Genomic DNA, 20838 nt, shown 5'->3' with positions numbered 1-20838 from the left:
ATCTGTAGTGGGTTCAATTGAGGCACACTCAACTTGAAGGCAACACTATTTATTAACACATAACAACCAACGTGAACATTATATACAGGGTGGTGACCACCGATCCCAATCTCACGAACACTCGGGGAATACTACACAGCGTGGCCAGGGCAGGAGACGGGCTGCCTGGTCACAAACGACTCGACTGCTGATGTCTTCATCCCGGGGTAGAACAGCCCAGCTCTCTGTTCACACCCCGCTTATAACTCCCGCGACGTGGCCGGCTCCACCTCAGGTCACGCCCCCCTTCTCTATCCTTCGGGAAGGTACGGGCCCCCAGCACGTGACCCCCCCCCAAGCTCCCAACTGGGGCCCCTAGCCTCCCTTTGTCCGATGGGCAAAATTATGAGTTAGGAGGCTGGGCATGAGCTGCAGCGATGAGGACGTGGGGGGCAGCAACACAAGGCATGGACGTTTAGCAGCGCAGCGTCTACCACAACACGACGCCACGACACGTCGTGTTAATGACCTTTCATATCTTGCCACCTATTTGTTTACCTGACGGAGGTAAACTAAGTTAGGGTGTGTGACTAACTCTTGCACATTGAGGCTCGACAAATGTAAATGAACACCAAATGGTGGAGGCATTTGTACTCCAGTCAAATTTGTGGAACATTACATAGCTCACTGCAGTTAAATAAAGGCCGCATAACTGCGCTCGGTGCAGGCTACATACGCTGTCGTGAGGTGCACATGCTCCCCTCTTTCTGGTAGATGGCGGTCTACTCGTTGCCCTGGACAGGTGGCAGGAGGTGGTGTTGTGTGGTACATTCAGTGGAATAGCACCCGTTTGTATTTCGTGTTGGGAATCTGCCCACGTGCCTTGAGCCGTCGCACGGCTTCCCGCAGATGCTTGGGCTGCAGGGGAGGTGTGTCCCCCCACTCCTCGCACACGTCCAGCGCTGCACCACGCACGCACGCAAGCACGCACGCACGCAAGCACGCACGCCGGCACAAATACAATTACATCCGCTGGATAAAACACTGGGATTAAACACAATTTACTCAATGTTTGAAAAACATGTTCAGGTTACATTTAAAAGATGACCAGGTGACAATCTTCATGGCTGGCAGCAGTAGGTATGGGTTGTACCTCAATACGTGACGGTGTAGCGGTTAGCTTAACCACAACATGAGAACGTGCGCTTCTCTGAGAATGACGGATAAAGCACAATTAATGGCCAAGATGATGGTGGTTGTGTTCCAAAGACTACATTTAAGATTTAAAATAACTGTAATAACTATGGTTAAAAGATTGAAAAGCATGTTCTGATAGACATGTGGTTATGCTACAATATTTCAAGACTTGTCTATTTTCTTGTTAAACTTGTCAGAATTGTCAGAAAACTTCAATACACCACCTCCTTACATATTGCTTGTTTATTAAGATGTGTCGGTCTCACCTCACTGGTTTTAACCATGCGTTTGTAATGAATGTTACCAACTGGGTAGGTATGCTGTGTTGGAGAGAGAATGGGGCTGACCTGTCTCCACAACTTCCCCCACGAACACCTTGGCGATGCCGGACATGGCGATCACAACGTTCTGTGACACCGAGCAGCCCGTTATTGACTGGATGAGCTGAAATCAAACACGATTACACATTAGCTCGACTTGCCAGCCTTTTTAATGTTTAACAAAGCTATACATTTCAAGCACAGGTAAATGTTCAGCATTACCAATAAGACAGATCACTTATTAGTAAATATACAGCGAATCACGGAGAGGAGAGAATTCGCACTGCTGTGAGGGAACTCCATGCCAGTGCTACGTTACGGACACCCACACCGGGCATCACCGCAATAAAAAATCATGCTGCATGGGCAACACCTCCGCTCTGTTGCCCACACGCAGGAGCTCGTTTGTTTTCTGTCCTGCACGTCAGCAGAATATGTGAGGTGAACACTAAGTTCAAGTAACAGCCAGGCTTAAGCGATGCGGAGAAGAATCCGTTTGTGTGCGAGAATTTCACACCACATCAGGAGTGACGCATCTGGTGCTGCGGATGTTACGCTTCCCCACAGCTACAAATATAAAAAGTGGTTTTAGAGAATGGGAATTCTTGACAGTCTTAGTTGGGAGATTTGAGAACTGGACATTTCCACTGAACCCCAACAATCATAAATATGAATTTGTTTATTAGTTTCAGGCTTGTGTATTTCTACAAAATCCTAAGAAATTCCGATGCATGTAAAGACTTTCATCTTATAACTAAGTGACAATGTGAGCGACTCGTTCCCCTCACAAGAGATGCGGGTAATGAGCAGCAGTGCCATATTACACGACTATCACAGTAGATCCACACTGTTTTATTACTGTGGGCAACTACCCCACCCTACATCACCGATGTGCTGGGACACAGTCAACCACCCAGAAGCACGCACGTGGCAGCAAAGAGGGCTTATCACATTCACGGCGACAATTCTATCTCCAAATCCTGGCACGGAGGAGAATCAGAGATCTGCCGTGTGGATAAGAGGACTTGCAGGTAAGAGGATGACCAACACCAGTGCCTCTGTAATGGAATACTTTAGTATTTGAACATAGATTACAGGTTTAATTGCAGTCACATAGATTACTTACGATTTTAATTGGGACTGACTTGTTCATCATCAATTTATCAGCCATCCACTGAAAATGAATGACCTGAAATCCTCATGCAACTGCAGGCAATGTTGATGTACAATGTGGGGAGTGAACGTCAAGAGGTTTTACACGCAGCCGATCAACAGCACTTGTGATTGGGTTAACCGTAACTTCAGATGGCACGTATTTTTGATAAACATACTCGTAGTAATAAACAGGGTGTCTTGCTTGATTAAAACCACGAGCCTTTGCAACAAGCGGTGAATGCGCTACCGCTGGGCGACGTCACCGCCCCAAAACATGGGGAGGTGTTATTATTTCTATACCTGTGGAGGAGGCTCAGTGTGTGGGGTGAGGGCACGTGGGGTGAGGGCACGTGGCTGGGTACCCGTTTGAAGGCGGCTTTGGGGAAGGCTGCGCGCCGGTACATCTCATAGCGGTTCAGCTGCTCCTCCGAAAATGACGACACCAGGATCCTGGAAGGCGCACACGACCACCACCGTGTCCGTCATCACGAGCAAAGAGGGCATACGACAGTGCTGCCCAGTGCCACTTTCATTCTACCTCCACATTGAAATACCACGGAACTTACAATCAGTATCCATTTACATAGACTGGTGAGTGAGCACGGCACAGTGCTGTATTGTGAATCTGCCAGTCTTGAGTTTGGATTTCAGGCCACGGACAACAACAGTGGCGAGGGATATCTGAGCTGATCCCGAGTGGTAAACCCCCACCACTCACTGCATCTTCTGGATCTCGTCCTCGTCATGCTTCTGCCGTGCGCGCTCCGCTTTCTCTCGCTCAAGTTTGGCGCGGGCGGCGGGCGAGGACGGGTCCGAGGACGGGTCCTCCTCGTCGGCTCCCAGCGCTGCAGCCGCCGCCGCCTCGCCCGCCGCTCCTTCCTTGGCGTCCACCTCCTCCCCGCGATCGCTCAGAGCCGTGGCCTTGGGGTCGGCGGCCTCCAGCAGCGCGGCTCCGCTGCCCGCGCCTTCCATCACCGCTCGCTCCGTGCGGGCACCAGCGGCTTGTGCCCTGCACGGACACGGCAGCAGCAGCAGCAGCAGCGCCAGGGCTATCAACGCGGGTTCCACATTCAATATACACAAGTTTAACGTCCGGAGGATCATATTCTTGGTTCTTTCGGTAAAGTCACGTAGAAGGGAAATGATCAAATACAGATTTTTTTGTATTAATATAAAAATATTTGTATATTTGTATTATTTTAATATTTCCCTTCTACGTGACATTACCGAAAGAACCAAGAATATGAATCCCTGCAGTCACGAAAGCTTTAAATCAAAAGTCCGGAGGATCGTTACACAAGGTGTGGCGAGGTTGAGCAAAATGTGTGTGGTTGTTTGTAAAGTTTGTGCCATAACACGTGACAAGCGCTGGTCTCACAACTTAAATATCCAACCGAGACATTAAACGCGAAAGGTCACAGTTCAAATATCAGATCTTCAACATTATACTTCGATCACGCAGAGATCACAACGGAGTTCGTGAACCCATCTGTGTGGATCTATGAGCGTTATCTCATTCTCCAGTTTTCTCCCACACGCAGCATTCGTGTCGTACCTCAACAAGGAAATTGGCAAAACCTCACAATGCAGATCGCTCTTGAAAGCGCGTCTCGCAGCTCCACCACCACCACCCGACACGGACAATCAGCACAAATAGTTCACCGCTTTAGCCCACCGGTGTGTTGAAGCGTGAAACCACAACATTCACAATGTTTGAGTACGAATTGCCCGATGATGCTGGATGTAATTACCTGCGAAACGTCGTACTCAAAAAATGTAAATGTTGTGGTTTCACGCTTCAACACACCGGTGGGCTAAAGCAGTGAACCTTTTGTCAACGTGACACTTGTTTGCTGATTGGCCGTGTCGGGTGGTGGAGGGTTACGACACATTTATAAATAACGCGATCTAAACCCAAAAACGTTTATTATGAATAATCTTGGTGGCGAAAGCCTGCCGCGTGTTAAACCAGCTCCCCCAGGGCCACGCAGGCCGCGTGCCGCCCCGCCGCGGGGAATCTCCCCGAACGAGGCCGTCGCGCCGCCAGAGCGCCCCGAAGACGCCACCCGATGTGGCCGCCGTCGTGGGGCGCCAGGTCGGGGGGCTCGAGCCCGATTCTCTTGCACAAGCGCGAGGCAGCGACAGGGGAGACGGAGCACACAGCAACAGGCAACGGAGAGGAGCAGCAGCAGCAGCAGGAGGAGCAGAAGGCGCCGACTCACCGGCGTGGTGCCGAGAGGCCGACTCGAGTGGCTGCACCGCCGCCTGCCCCCCCCCTCCCACACCTCGCCCCCCTCCCACACCCCGCCCCCCCCTCTCCCACCTCGCCCCGCCCTCGCCCGCTTCGGCGCTTCCCATTGGTCGGCGCGTGTCGAGCGGTCGCAGCAAACCGCACCGCGATTCGTCTGTTCGCGCACGTGATCAATGGCGGCCTCTCCCGCGTGTTCCCGAAAAAACGGTCTGACGCACTTCCGGTAGTGGGAAGGGGGCGGGGTCTCTGTGGGGGGGCGGGGTCTCTGTGGGGGGGCGTGGTCTCGGTGAGGGGCGTGGTCTCTGTGGGGGGGGCGGGGTCTCTGTGAGGGGGCGTGGTCTCTGTGAGGGGGCGTGGTCTCGGTGAGGGGGCGGGGTCTCTGTGAGGGGGCGTGGTCTCTGTGAGGGGGCGTGGTCTCGGTGAGGGGGCGTGGTCTCTATGAGGGGGCGTGGTCTCTGTGGGGGGCGGGGTCTCTGTGAGGGGGCGTGGTCTCTATGAGGGGGCGTGGTCTCTGTGGGGGGGGGGTCTCTGTGAGGGGGCGTGGTCTCTGTGGGGGGGCGTGGTCTATGTGAGAGGGCGTGGTCTCGGTGAGGGGGCGGGGTCTCTCTCTGCCGGTGTCGCCAGGACCCTCCTGGCTGCGTCTCGCCCAGCGTCACCTTCGCTCTCCGCAGCCGCCGTCGCCATCGCCATGGGCTCCCGGGCCTCGTCCCTCCTGCGCGACGAGGAGATCGAGGAGATCAAGAAGGAGACGGGGTGTGAGTAGCGCCGCGCTGCCTGAGGGGGGACCCGCGCCGGGCCTATAATCCGCGAGCGGGGAGCGGGATCTACGGGGGGGGGGGGGGGCAGCGAGAGCGATGACCAGAGACGGGTCCGCGGCACGGAGTCTGCGAGGCAGAGACGGGCTCTGGCCCCAGGGCTGGAGTGAGTTGTTGATCTCTCGTCTCTCGTGAGCTTGGGGTCAAACTCGTCAATGTTAGAAGCGTCGTGTGTGTAAGAGTGCCCTTCTTACAGCGGTGAAGGCTCCGCGCGACTCAACGGGAAGCGCCGTGAGGCAGCAGCAGCAGCAGCCCGCGATTAGCGGTCCTCGTCGTCTTGACCCCGAAGCGCCGTGAGGCGCGAGAGACCTCCGCCTGGGGTTTGACCTGTGAGTGGTGTCAAGCTCGCCTGGTCACCACCACCACGGGGACATAGAGAGTACAGCACAACTCCCTTCGCAGCTGCTCCATCTGTGGCTGCATTGGTTGCTTGGTGTCATCCTGGGGACATGGCACGCGACTGACACGGCCGTGTGGCTGGCGCACTGCCACTGGGCCGCATTGGCCCTCATCCAGCAACGAATTGACAGAGGGCTTTAACGCACGGGGCAGCTTCGTGTGTGTGTAGCATGGGGCAGGCACGGGGCAGCTTCGTGTGTGTGTAGCATGGGGCAGGCACGGGGCAGCTTCGTATGTCTGTAGCATGGGGCAGGCACGGGGCAGTTACGTGTGTGTGTAGTATGGGGCAGACACAGGGCAGCTTCGTGTGTGTCTAGCATGGGACACACACGGGACAGCTTCGTGTGTCTGTAGCATGGGGCAGGCACGGGGCAGTTACGTGTGTGTGTAGTATGAGGCAGACACAGGGCAGCTTCGTGTGTGTCTAGCATGGGACACACACGGGACAGCTTCGTGTGTGTGTAGTATGGGGCACACACGGGGCACACAGAGGGCAGCTTCGTGTGTCTGTAGGATTGGGGACTCACGGGGCAGTTTCATGTGTGTGTAGCATGGGGCACGCACTTCTCGGCCCTATCCATTCTATTACACGATTCTGCCATGGCATATTCTCATGTAAAAAATCTCCATTCATGGGATTTTTTTAAAAATAGGAATCTTGAATGACAGATTCTCATGTTAAACATTTCCACTGAATGTGATTTTAAACTGGGAATCTGCCATAGAATAATCGTGGTTCCTGTATGAATTATCTAGACTGGAATTGTGGGAATGGAATAGGGTTCCTGCAGGAACTGCTGCGTTGTGTGCATGCGGTCGGCTTGCCCCGATAGCGCTACTGTAATGCCCTGTAGGGCAGGATCGTGATAAACAAAATTGAGAAAACAGTAAGTTGCCATGTACAGGTAGGAGTGTGGTTAATAGGAGACTCGGACGATCGGGTCCCGGGTTAGGGACACTCTACTGTGCGTAACGGGAGTACAGCGGGGAAGACAGCACGAACATCTCACTGCACCGCTATGAATGGACCGACGTTTGCGCCATCTTCACACGTGGCAAGTTAGCAATGCATCGATGCAGTGGAAATGGATAAGTTACTGTTTAGGCACATTGTATGCACGTTGTATGCACGTTGTATGCAAATTAAAACGCGGTGGCGCTGCGATTCTTGCACCCCGCAATGAACTGGACCACCTGAGTTTGATTCCCAGCCACGGCTAACATTGTTGTCGAGTGATATCTTAACCAGTCCGAAGTCTCTCCTTCACCAACCCACATTGACCAGCGTGGTTCAGTATGGTCAAACAACCCATGTGGCTGACAAGATGTGGGGAGGCCTTCCAGAAGTGGCTTGACAAAAGGGCCATAAATGTTATTTCATATGCTTACATTACAATTAAGTCACTGGAGCTAACAACTTTAACAGTGAAATATAAAATATGAGAAACAATACAAATGCGATGGTAAATAGACGAAATAATCTCTTAATTGCATCGCAACCCCAATCGTGAGAATCCCATCAAAATCGACAGTGGGTAAATTATAACTTAAATATTGCTTTGCTATTGGACAGTCTTTACTTGGCCCAACAACAGAAGCGAATTCATGTGAAGATATGAAGCCAGAGGGAGTGTTGCCTTTTTATTATGCGTAAGCCTCTACATGATTAATCAATCCCTCTTGCGTGCAGGGTCACTACGCCTGCAGCCCCTTCGAGAACAGCAGTCGGGCTCCGCTCATCCGTTCACCTCTGCTCCTCAATTAGCGCCGAAGCGAGGCCAGAGAGCCCGTCGACAGCAGTGATATTTCACATCTCGTTGTGGGCTTTAACAAGTGTGGAATGCATTCCAAAAATATCCACTGACAAAAAATACCGAAATGCTTTGGAAAGTTTCCTTTTGCAAAAGAAAGTGCTGTAAGTTTCAGTCAATGCTGAGTGTTCAATCGGTGTCAAAGACTGCACCTGCAAAGGCAGGGCTGATGCAACCTAAATGGGGCAGAGCTCCTGGTGGCACTGTGTGTTTGTCTGGCGTTATCTGTAGGTTCAGCAGGTGATGTTGGTTCATTGAGGAATGCTCATTGTAAAAAAACTTGTTTTTTGTGCAGATTTAATTGGGTTTTTTTTGTGAAAACATTTAACAAATGAGCAAAGGTTTACAAAGTCTTCTTGGGGGAATAGTACCATGGGTACACAGTGTGACTGCATTGTAGTTTGACGTTAGCATATATAGGTAAGGTGATAATGTATGTTATGGTGCCAAAAGCACAAGTTGCGAAATTAAAACATGATTAACTACCAAATGTTCAGTGCTTAATGCCTATTTTGCAGCTGCTATTTCAGATTTATTTCCCTCTAGACCAAAGTCTAATCTCTTTATTATTGTTATTGTCACGCTATTTACTTGGGAAAGCTTCACCTTGGCTCGAGTCTCTTTTTCAGGAGGGTCCTGCCACGCAACGTTTCTTAAATCCTTTCACCTTTGCACACCTGGCAGTATAAATGTATACACCAGCATAAAAAAGTAGGCCCAATACCTTCTGGACTGGCTTTCTTGAGCTCCCTCTAGTGGAGGCCCTTTCTCCAGCAGGACTGCCCCTTTACCCATCGTTATTACTGCTAAACATTGCCCACTCTTGAAGCTGTGCCCTTAAGTGAACGTGGGGCACGGCTTTATTGCGTGGAGTCGAATGTGTCTCTCTGTCTCTCTGGCCCAGAATGTGCCTCTGGCCCAAGAATGTGTCACTGCCCCAGAATGTGTTACTGGGCCAGAATGTTCCTCTGCCCCAGAATGTGTCACTGAGCCAGAATGTGTCACTGGGCCAGAATGTGGTGTCCGGGTGTGGGCGTTGTGTCCCCACGGGCGCGCTAAGTCGGGGGGATGATGAGCTGATGGAAATTTATTGGCTGTGCGAGATGTGGAGCAGTGACGACTGCAGCCCAATTCTCAGCGCTTTAGCGGGGAGGTAGATTAGCCAGTTTGATGAGAGTGACGCAGAACATATGGGACACCGTGATGGCTGCCTCACTCTTTCTCTCTTTCCAACACGTAACTGTGACTCGCACTTCTGCATGTCCCATAACTCTTGAGTGAGACAGCGTCCGTCAACGAGTGTTTTTAATTAGAATCACTCGTGCAAACTGCATTTCATACTGTTGCACAATCCGAAAAACACAGAAGTGTATACTGAGTGATCATACTTGTGGGAGAAAATCTGAGAACTGGGAGAAAACCCCACGCATGCTAGGGGGCAACAGTTTTCCCATTCAGAAGAAATAAATGTAACCCGCACTTTGCTGTCCTTCCGTCTCTGAAGAAGCCAGGGTATGGCACCTCGATGCCCACGGGAAGGGAGTTTCACGTAGTTGAGCGACTCATCAACCCTCGCCTCCACAGTGCTGGATTACAGGTGTGCGTAGCCACTCCCGCCCGGCTACGCATAACTACTTTGACCTCTCTCTCTCTCCCACAGTCCATAGTCACAATACGATGAGCTCTACGGTCTACACTAGCTGCTGATGCGTCTCCATTACAGTTCTTCTCGCTGCCTCCGATCCCAGTGACTCATGGGGGAAGGGGGAGCTGAGTAGCGCCCGGGGCTGTGGGATGGGGGGGGTCTATAAGGCTCACAAGAGGGGAGGGGCCGAGGGTGATTCAATGAAATTAACCCCCCTTCCCCTGCCCCCGTGAGTCATGAGAAGCCGCGGAACGAGAAGCAGGGAGGATGGGGGGGAGGCAATGGATGGGTAGATGAGTTGGCAGAGGCTCGAGTGACGCGGGAGTGTCTCTTGGGCCCCTCTTCTATTCTGAGGCCTCTTGTTGCTGCCATCCTCAAGGGAACCCAGCAATGGGTGAGGGTACAGCACTGGTCAGGAGATCTGTGGAACCATGCAAACAAAGCCTCGGGTCTCGCTCCTATCCCTCCATGGTATCCACAACAGCACTTTAGTGACCTCGGCCTCTTGACATTAAACACACGAACCACGCGAATGATGCTACGAGATTGGCGTAATTACCTGCTTGGTCGTAGATTTTAAATATATTTTTCCTTCAGGATGTTACAAGCTTGGATCAAACAGCCCAGCGCATACAACCCGTGTTTGTGGCTACAATACAAGATATAGGATACCTAATTTCCTAATCCTATTTACCTGTAATTCTAATAGATGAGAGAGATGCTGGGGCTTATAACCTGTGAAAGTAATTTATTTGCCTGAGAACCTTAAATCGATCCAGGAGTTGTCACATTTGAATTGGGGGCCGAACTCCAAAATACATCTTAAGAAACAATGGAGGTTAAATTGCCATTTCTCCTTCATTGTTTCCTGACCACAGACGTTTTAATAGTACAATTAATAAGCTTTAATTATCTAGCTTGCAATGTTCCTTTATGCACACGACCATTCCGCAGTTTAGATTAAATTGCAGAGACATTTTAACCGCAAGCGGTGCAGGAGCGCAGCCGGTCAGTCCATTCACAATCTGCTACCATTTGTCTTGGAGTGTCCCATTACTAACGGACATAAGTAACATAATGCTATCGTCTCGTGATGTGTCAGGACCTGTCAGTATCCAGGTGCATTTAACAATGATCCTTTCACCTCACGTTCTGGATTATTCTCTCACCTATCGCTTGCAGTCATTAATCGTTGGGGAATTGCGTGGTGGCGGTTTAGTGTCATTGTTTGCGTGGTGCCAGGGCGTTGGTGCTAAGTAGTTGTTGGTTACAGACACCTATGGGACAGGGTCAAATGACGATTGTAATTCAATTCACGCTACGTTGAGGTAACTTCAAATGTATTTGTGCTGGACCGGTCCAGGTTAATATAACACCTCGTTCAGAGCAAGCCCAATTTTGCGTAACAATTTTTATTGGAAATAATAATTGTTGAAATATTTACTCTCATATCATTAAAATAGCCTACAAATATGTATTATGATAGTTGCAGCCTCTTGTCAATCGACTGCTGGTTGAATATCCCCTCGCGCTGTGTTGCTCATGGGCGGTCCTTCGACTGTACTTCACCACGCTGGTCGGTGTGGGTTGATGAATTGGCGGGGTGGGGGGCCGGGACTGGTTCAGATATTACTCACGACTGATGTGAGTTGTGGCTGGGATGCGAACTCGGGTCATTGGGTTCATAGCAGCGCAGTGGGCGAATCGCCGTGCCACCAATTCACTGCACAAGGAATCACTTGGGTTTTTTTGTAAAAACGATGAGTGTACTATGGTTAAGACGGCGGTCAGCACACCGTGGCAACCGGTGGCAGGAATGTCTAGGGATAAACTCACGACCTGAACCATGCATGCACCCTGAACACACTGAGCTCTAACTTTCAGACGAACACTCTAAGCCAGCACCATCACGTTGCTAGGGCCCGGCACTGTGCGGTCAGTCCCATGGAAGCCCGAGCCAAAGGTGACGGTGGTGCCTCGGCACGTGGCCTGCAATCCAGTACTGTGGAGGCAGCGTGGGCTGTGGATCACACAGATGTTACCAAATTCCCATTCCTGTGGGCATCGAGAAACACCCTGGAGAAGGCACCATGAGAAGGCGGTACAGCAAAGTGCAGACTAATACCATCTGTTCCTTCTCTATGGCAGAGTATTCTGATTAACGGAATGTGTGCGTGTTTGTGTTCATGCATGTATATGGGCGTGTGTGTGTGTGCCCTTTGGTCTCTATCAGTTTCCCACAGCCAGATCACGCGCCTTTACAGCCGCTTCACGAGCCTGGACAAGGGAGAGAACGGCACGCTGAGGTACGCCTTGGGACAGCTCACCGGCCTGGCCCTCATTCAGCCTACATTCATTGTACATCGATTTACCAATTCAAGTGGATTCCCATGCCCACGAAACTTGTGTCACATTGCGCATGCGAGAATCGGTAATTTATTATGTGTGCAAATTATATGCTCAAGCTACATTTTGGCTCAATGAGCGAATAAGACTTTACCCAAGCGACATAAAAAATAAGGAGTGATAAAACAGGACAAGCATTGTGATTTCAGTGGGATTGATTACACCCTTAATCATGATGCTGTATCGTGGTGGGTTGGGCGAACTGTTACATGCACGGTCAACCACCAGTGGGCTTCGCCAGGACATTGTTCTTATGATATACAGCCCTTTGTCAATCCACCGCTAGGTGAAGGCTTCTTTATTGGTTGTGGGGATTGTTTGACCATACTTCACGCTGGTCTGTGCGGGTTGGTTAAGGTGGACGGTGGCGGAGGGGGGATGGGTAGGACAGGTTTAGATGTTGCTCGTCAGTTAATGGAGGTTGCCAGCAATCGAACTCGGGTTTGGCAGGTTCATAGTGCCCTGGTCAAACCGCTGCGCCCACGTTCCACGAGACAATGGCAGCCACGAGAAACACGGGAGCATAGTGGGGGGGGGGGGGCGACGGGGGTGGTGGCACAGTGGAGTCGCAGCGAGTCCCGGCATGAGATGACTCGCATACGTCCAGGACGCTGCACGGTGCCACTGCTGGGAAGGCACGCGGTTATTGCCGACACACCGCAATTATTTTAGCAACGGATCTTCTGCTGTGTGCGGTTTCTAACCTGGGTTGTGCCTTCATACATAAATGCCCAAAGGATTAGGCAGGAAATGAGATGGGAAGACTTGTCATGCCATGGCTCGCAATCATCGCAGGGCAATCGCTCTCTACCACTCCCATCATTGCCTCACTGTTGCCAGTGGGTGGCAAGGAAAGCGTGGGATTTGTTGCTGCACGATTGCCTATTGACGGCTTTGGAAAACACCGCCACGTTGCTGCCCATGTATTGACATGGGATATGGATGTTTTTGCATTTTTTTTATAAAACAATAATTACACATTTTATTAGTAATAATAGTTTTAATAAATGGTGCAATGTCACCATCATTACTGAAAAGTGTTCATTATAATCTGAATAGAACTCGCATAGCTGCCTGGCAAACCTGAGCAACCATGCTGCTCCACACCGGAGTGAACACACGGCTGAGAGTTATAATGCACCATTGTGCTGCAATATGAATATTAGATTAAATAAACCTTTGCTCACCTCTCCTCAAAGAGCATCTTTCTCTCATCCCTGAGACGAGTGTGTGCCAGCAGACTTCGTTTAAATGAGCAAGCAAACCAGTTTCACCCTCAAGAGCCTCATTAGCAGATTCAGGCTTGTGAAACAAACCCTGAGACACACTAGCGGTATTGGTTTCACGAGCCTGATTGTTGACGATGATCGATGGTCACCGATGGATGGGTCGCTCGCTCGGAGTCGGAGAGAGGGGGGAAGCGGACACTGTGTGGCTTTTGCTAAAGAGGGCATGCTGCTAGACACGAGGTACGCAGCAGGCGACCATTGCAGCCTTCGTCGTCATCATCATTGGCAGCCTTTATCCACTGCTGGATGGAGGTACCCCCAAGCCGTCGGCTATCTCTCGCGGTCCCACGATGTGACGTTCCTTCTCAACTTCTGGTTCCATCGCTGGAGAGAGCCTCGCATGGGTCGAGGGCGGAACCTGTGGAGCTTTCCTTCACTCCCTTTTGGTCGTGGCTTGGCCTTGCTCATAGGTTCCTAAGCGACTCGGTACAACAAAACTAATCCTGTGCCTTGGCAGATTTGCTCATGGAATCTACAGAAACATAAATGTGTATAAATAACAACTAATTATAAAGAAACATTTATGTTACTTAACACCAAAGTGGAGGCCGTGCTGGCGTTTGAGAGCGGTTTCATATTTTCTCTCTGTGCCTCTGCCTGTGCAGCCGCGAGGATTTCCAGCGCATTCCGGAGTTGGCCATCAACCCGCTGGGAGACCGCATCATCAACGCGTTCTTCCCCGAGGGGTGCGTCCACCTCACGCTCGCCCAGCCCACACTTTCCCAGCCCCCACACACCCGCAGCTCACACTCGTGCAGCCCGCACACACCCCCAGCTCACACTCGCCCGGGTCACACACTCGCCCAGCTCGCTCACCCTGCCCACACACACCCCCAGCTCACACTCGCCCGGCACACACCTACGCAGCCCGTACACACCCGCAGCTCACGTGCGTGTGTGTGTGTGTGTATGTGCGTGTATGTGGTAGGGAGGACCAAGTGAATTTCCGTGGGTTCATGCGCACCCTTGCACATTTCCGGCCGGTGGACACTGTCAAGGAGAAAGATCCGAACGCCCCCGCAGCCCTCAACAGCCGCGCGAGCAAACTCAAGTGTAGGGTCTCCTCGCACCCGAGCAGGGAGCCACGGCACCGTGCGCCATCACTACCGCACGTGCATGCACTCACGCACGCACACAGGCACACGTGTACACGCGCACACACAGGCACACACAGGCACACACGCACACACGCACACATGCACACACGCACACACGCACACAGGCACGCCACTCGCTCATCGGTATGCACGTGAGCACTTGTACAGTTTAGCATCATGTTAAATAGAATAATAATGACATTTATATATCACTTTTCAACAAGGATCTCAAAGCGCTGTACAAGACACAGCAGCAGCAGACACTCAGCATATAAATAATATAAATGCATTTTTAAATAATTAAATAAATTTAATAAAAATGTAATAAGCATTGTTACATTGCCTCGTCTGATCCAAGTCTTGCAGTGAAGACTTTGCGGTGGAAATGTTATAATGAAATAATCTACAGCCCTTTGTCCATACATGAGTGCGCCCCAACCACTCTGCCGCCACTCCCCTAATAATAACATTCATCATTTAGCCACAAAATTCTCACCTACACAACTATGTTTGGTTTTGGCCATAGCTGGGTATGGTGGCTCATTCCTGGACCCCAGCTCCAAAGATTTAATCATTGGCTGTGACCCTTGCTGAGCTGCGACGTCGCCAGAAGGTGGCAAAACATAAAATGGCATTAACCAAAAATCCCAGTGTAGGATGCTGCTGAAGTAGACTTGATGTATATTCAGTGAGGCTGTCATAGGGCACGTAAAGTAAGTGTATTAGTTTTATTCACGTTTAAGAACATAGTTTTCGAACTGTGACACATGCCTGAGAGTACACAATGGACCGGCATATCCCTGCCATACAGAAGCATCCGCGTGCCTCTGTCCTCACGTGTGTCCCCACTGTCCATGTCGCTGCAGTCGCCTTCCGGCTCTATGACCTGGACAAGGATGAGAAGATTTCGCGAGACGAGCTCCTACAGGTGAGGCCCAGCACTGATCACGCTTCACTGTGTGTGTGTGTGTGACTTACCATGACAACACTGCTGTGTGTGTGACTTACCATGACCACACTGCCTTGTGTGTGTGACTTACCATGACAACACTGCTGTGTGTGTGACTTACCATGACCACACTGCTGTGTGTGTGACTTACCATGACCACACTGCTGTGTGTGTGACTTACCATGACCACACTGCTGTGTGTGTGACTTACCATGACCACACTGCTGTGTGTGTGAGTCACCATGTGTCATCATTACCACACTCCACTCTGTGTGTGTGTGTATCACCTTGTGTCACCGTGTGTCACCATGACCACCCTACACTCTTCCTTCATTGCGCTACGAGGATGGCGCGAATACCACATGTGTTAAGCGATGATTGTAACGATCACCTGTGTGTGTGTGTGTGTGCGTGGCGACTTTCTCCCCGTGCTCGTGGCCCCGTGTGCAGGTGCTGCGCATGATGGTGGGCGTGAACATCTCCGACGAGCAGCTGGGCAGCATCGCCGACCGCACCATCCAGGAGGCCGATCAGGACGGAGACAACGCCATCTCCTTCACAGAATTCCAGAAGGTGCCTTGGGGCCGTAGCCACTTAGAAGCCCACGGTACCGCTGGGGAACGAGCAGGCGTGGCCCTAACGTTGACCCACTGCTGGGTGAGGGCCTCCGCATGCCGTGCGGGTCCTGGGGGTTATTTCTCCAAACTTTACCACGCTGGTCAGAGCGGGTCAGCGAAGACGGGGAGCGTAGAAATACAGTACAGGAATGGAGTTTCTCGCGCTGCACTCTGCCGCCCACCAAGTAGCCACTCGACGTGTAACAACTGGTTGTGCGCTTTGTGTTGTTGTCAGCCAGTGAAAAAAGTGGGCGTGCAATATTGTAGTAAGAGCATTTTTACTGATTCTGTGTGTGTGGAGGCCGTGAACGTATCATGCGGTAGCATAAATAGTTGAATTCAGCATCGGCTGTCTTGGTGAAAGTCGGCACGAATCGCCAACGTCCCTGGCCGACTCCCAACTTCTGATAGGCTTCGACAAAGCGCAACCACCTCAGTGGGAGAGGAGAGAGTCTGAGTGCGTTGCACGTCTCAGGGGTTTTTAGCACGTGGGAAGAGCCGTGACTCATAGCCCACTGTGTCCCCTCAATATATGCCTCCTGCTTGAAAACAAGCCCATCGGGCTTCTGGATTTTGTGTTGGCAAAGGGAGTCTGTGCTGATTTGTCACTCTACCACTGGCCAAACGAGCAGATAATAATAATAGGGGGTTGGTATATGTACGCATGTATGTTGAACTTCTTTCGCACTCTACGTAGCCAACCGGGCTAATCGGAGGTGCGGGGGAAGGACAACAGACTAAACACACGTATCAAGTATTATAAGAAATTGTCTTGCCACAGTCACCTCGTGGTAGCTCTGAGTGGCTCGGCTTGTGATTACGATCTGCGGCCGCTGCATTGGGGCGGCGCAGACGAGGCGGAGGCAGTGACCCCACGTGTGTGGATTGACCCCGGCGTCCCGCTCTGCTGCTGCTGCTGCCAGGTGCTGGAGAAAGTGGACGTGGAGCAGAAGATGAGCATCCGCTTCCTCAACTGAGCACCGCGGGGGAGGCGGACGGCTCCCTCCCTCCCGGGCGGTGGGCAAGCCGGCCCCCCCCCCACTCCCACAGTGCACCTTCTCCCGCACCGCCCTGTAGCCACCACTGGCGTAGCTGACAACCGCTATGAATTGATTTGAGCATTCTCTGCTGTTGTAATCGGTGCAAAATAAGGGAAACACCGACTGCGAGCCTGACAAAGAAACTGCCATCTTAATATTCATCCAATCTCAGAGCCTCAGGCGCTCTTTAAGATTATCGGGGTTCTGTGATCATGCCTGTGCTCTCTTTCACATCCCTCATGAGCATGCAAGGCAAATCGGAGCAAGCTTCCGAGTTTGAGACAGGCTTCAGAGTTTGCTCTTTTTTGACTTTTGCAGGCTGGCAGCTACGCATTGGTTAAGTGACGTAGCCATCGGTATCATAGGTCGTGCTTGGTGGACCGGTGCTGGGCGTTGAGGAAGCTTTGCCTCAATCCATGCACAGTCTGTTGTGTTGCCAGACAGATGTCTGCAGGCCTCTGCTGTACAATCATATGACCTGACACCCACTGCAGGCCTCGCAATTAAACTTGCATTGGTCACGTCCGCGGAAAGTGCTGATCGATTCGGCATATTGCCCCGTGTGTGGGCAGAGCCACACAACCACATGTCCCGATGTGCATTGCAGTGTTGAGTTGCTTAATCCTTGGTGCGTTATTTTATATGGCTGTGTTGCAGTGGTTATTACTGTTCTTACCTTCAGTATGTTATTGTGCTGTGAGTGTACTTGTGTGCAAGCACCCTGCGTGCTTGTCTTTGTCGCGTGAAGCAGTGGGGTAGTGGTTAACTCCCAGCCCCATGGTTACTCGCCAGGAGCGGCGCTGCCAGTAGGCCCGCTCGTGTGTGAGCGTCACAACTTGGGGAGCGAGGCCCTGCCGATGTGGTGCCAGCCTCGCCGCCCCACCGCGTGCCGGCCTTGGCCTTGGGGCTCTGTGGAGAACGCTGACTGCCCTGTCTGTGCGTCTGCCCACTCGCCGAACCACTGGGAGTTTCGCCCTGAACGAAGGAAGCCAATGCTTCCACAGTAATCCGTGTATTTTTTCAAACACAGATATCATGTAAACATGTGATGGATGCATTTTTTAAAATGCGCTGTTTATTCAACCATTTTTCCGCAAGCATTTTGAGAGTGTTCTGTTATTTGGGTACATTGCTTTTGCAAGTATTGTATTAAATGTTCTGTTTATTTCAATCGTGGAACGTTTTGAGAGACCATCGCGAATCCATGTCTTCGCGATAGTCCGGATTGGAAGGGTGTGCAATAACGAGCGTTGAATTGCGTAAGGAAATGCAGAGCGCCGTTGAGAAACGTGGAGTCACGGCTGCATCGTCCCCAGTAGCCCTGCCACTCTCTACCCAGTGGCAGGGCAAAGAGGAAGCCGTGAGAGCTCCTCGCTACCAAGTCACGGTCGTTTTGTTTGCCACCGTGAATTCCATTGTGGTAAAAGTGAAGCATGCTGTTTTTAAATGGATCCCAAAAATGAACAGTGTTCTGTTGACAAGTGCCTTTGCGCATTGGTGTGAGACCTAACCGCATCTTATTGGTCGTCTTCTGATGCACATTGACATCCATAAGAATGCAATTCCAAGAGAGTGTTTGAATTGCTGATCTCGTGTTCGGGACTATGCGTCCACAGATTGTTTTGAATCGGTTTCCGTGTTTCAATGTGCACACATTTATGAGACTGGTTTAGGGTGGTCACCGGTTCACTTTGTGACATATAGCATTTTGTCAGACGTGCAGTGTGATTTAAATGTTTACGTGATGTCTTGTAAAGGCAAAGTTTATTTACGTCTATTGTAATGTCAGTGTTGGCCGTGCACTTGTTATGCCCTCTCCGGGATGATCCTTATCGTGAGCGGCGGCGCTCGGCTGCAGGTTGAGGAAGCAGTCCGCCTTGGGTTTTCATTCTCGGGTGATAAGGTGTACAGGTGAACCCACCGAGAGACTGGCATGTGCTGGCAGTGGCTTCATCGTCGGCGCTTTCTCTAGCAGATGGGGCGCACGCAGCCCACACAGAACTGGTCAGCTGAGAGCCCAGTGATCACTTAGTCCACCTGGACGTGTCACTCGAGACTGGAAAACCCGACACGGACTGTGTTGCCTCCTGAACCCGGAGCACCGAGCTACCGCTGCTCGTCATGCTCACTGGCTGTGCGTCCCATCGACTGCGATGTAGCGCTGATTGTCAGTGTCTGATTGTGTTCGATATGTACCGTCGCGTGTAGCAACACTGTCTACCAATGCCACTTGCGCACATTTCTTGTTGATATTCGCGCTTCTCCTGTAAGGACACGCGTCTGCACGTGACGGAGCAGTGCCAACGTAGGTTCACCCTCGTCCGTGATGATGACGTGCTTTGCGCGATCACCTGAACGAGCGCTATCCCTGCGTTACAGCCGCAGGAGTAATAACGTGATAACTTGCAACGCTCTGTCAATCTTCTTGCTTTCTGAATGTGGGCATTTCCGTGACGTGTCAAACCGGGTTTTTTTTACCATACTTCACCACATTGGTAAAGTCGGGTTAATGACGGGGAGGGGGTGCAGAACCAATTAAGATATCACTGATTTTAACCATGGCCAGAAATCGAACTCAGGTCATTGGGTGCATGGTGCAGTGCGCGAACCACTGGGCCACCACTCCCCACACAAATTACGTGGTCGTAACGTCAGCTGAACGGCGTGGGCGATAGCTGCTGTATTAGAGCGGCTAGGCCGCTGAGGGCACCGATGCTGCGTGTGCCGTACCCTGTGCCAAAGCCCCTGTGATTGTCATGGCCTCCACCCAATCACCAATAGTTACATTTTGATGTAAACATTTGAGGGGTTACCGTAACACGTGGATTTTTTTCAGCCAGTGTGATTCATAGTTGATTTTAATGTTAGGCTACGTGATGATCTGACTCTTGACTTCCTGGACTATTACTCTTTGTCCTCATGATGCTGGACGTCGTTTCAATAGAAACCTCGTATCTTATCGCTAAATTTATTAAGAGCTGAAACGGTACTCGTTTGGTCACTAAACGCTTGTCCACATCACGATATGTCTGGCTGTGTCGGGTGGTTGATGGTCCCTCATGGCACCACAACATCTCCTGTATTAGTATTCATCGTTTGAAGGATTTTCCACGGGAAGGATACCGAGCGACGTGTTTACTTCATCGACAGTGGCGGTGAAGTAGTTTAGACTCGGGTGGTTTCCACAGCGTGACGGGCCACTGCTGTCATGAGAGATCCTGGAATAGAAATATAAATTTACAAAGGCGCTGTCATCACTCTGGATTTGCTATAATTCGCTAAAACAATGATAGTGTCATTTATTTATTCAGGAAATATATAATTCAACAGTGGTGACCAAACATCATACTAATTCATGGTACTTGGTGTAATTTCTGCCAAGGAAAGATTAAAGTGACATTGAGACAGATTTGCACCGCACCAACCAGGACAACGCTTGGTGAAACAGGCGATCGCTGTGGTAGAGAAGCAGCAGTGACGGCTGGAAGGGGAAGGTGCAGTGTCTTGCTTCAATCGCAGCAGCAGTAGCAGCACGTGGATCACATCCACGGGGAGACCCAGCAGCGTCAGCAGGTCAGCTGATGGGTGCGTGGTGCCGCGAGTGAACACCGGGCCAGTGGAAGCAGCTCAATTGGATTTAAATTCACAGCTGTAAAAAAAAAGCCCACAGAAATCTATATAATAAAAAATACATAGTTTCATAATTTATGACAAGTATGTAAATAAAAGTGCCCTGTATATGCAATGCAGTGTGAGCGTCAGTGTACAAACACGCGGCGTGGTGGGGGGCGCAGCCTGATGTACTCGCCCGTGCTGCGATCACACCCGCGTTATCATCACACCCGCGTTATCATCACACCTGTATTAT

The 20838-nt window shown here is 51.1% G+C and overlaps 2 protein-coding genes across 5 annotated transcripts; one reads left to right on the top strand and one right to left on the bottom strand.

Annotated features, from left to right (window-relative positions):
• Window positions 1–33: 33 nt before the first annotated feature.
• On the bottom strand, window positions 34–5005 carry LOC133341238 (transcription initiation factor TFIID subunit 11-like). Of its 4 annotated transcripts, none has more exons than XM_061549719.1 (6): window positions 4874–5005; window positions 3538–3660; window positions 3370–3450; window positions 3014–3101; window positions 1524–1620; window positions 34–941 (listed from the first exon to the last, which is right to left on the bottom strand). In XM_061549719.1, exons 2-6 carry the CDS (start codon window positions 3621–3623, stop codon window positions 811–813), a joined length of 483 nt encoding a protein of 160 aa, XP_061405703.1. In that variant the 5' UTR covers window positions 3624–3660; window positions 4874–5005; the 3' UTR covers window positions 34–810. The 4 variants fall into 4 exon arrangements, with proteins under 4 accessions (XP_061405703.1, XP_061405702.1, XP_061405700.1 ...); XM_061549718.1 differs by lacking the exon at window positions 4874–5005 and adding an exon at window positions 4403–4727; XM_061549716.1 differs by having other exon boundaries at window positions 3370–3660.
• Window positions 5006–5486: 481 nt separating this feature from the next.
• On the top strand, window positions 5487–20715 carry CHP1 (calcineurin like EF-hand protein 1). Its single transcript, XM_061549715.1, has 7 exons — window positions 5487–5657; window positions 11806–11878; window positions 13873–13953; window positions 14196–14320; window positions 15231–15292; window positions 15764–15886; window positions 16854–20715. Exons 1-7 carry the CDS (start codon window positions 5591–5593, stop codon window positions 16905–16907), a joined length of 585 nt encoding a protein of 194 aa, XP_061405699.1. The 5' UTR covers window positions 5487–5590; the 3' UTR covers window positions 16908–20715.
• Window positions 20716–20838: the final 123 nt, after the last annotated feature.

This window comes from Lethenteron reissneri, chromosome 11, assembly GCF_015708825.2.
Source record: "Lethenteron reissneri isolate LAM-NWPU_2019-01 chromosome 11, ASM1570882v1, whole genome shotgun sequence".
Lineage (NCBI taxonomy): Eukaryota > Metazoa > Chordata > Hyperoartia > Petromyzontiformes > Petromyzontidae > Lethenteron > Lethenteron reissneri.
This window is presented reverse-complemented; position numbering and strand designations above follow the sequence as displayed.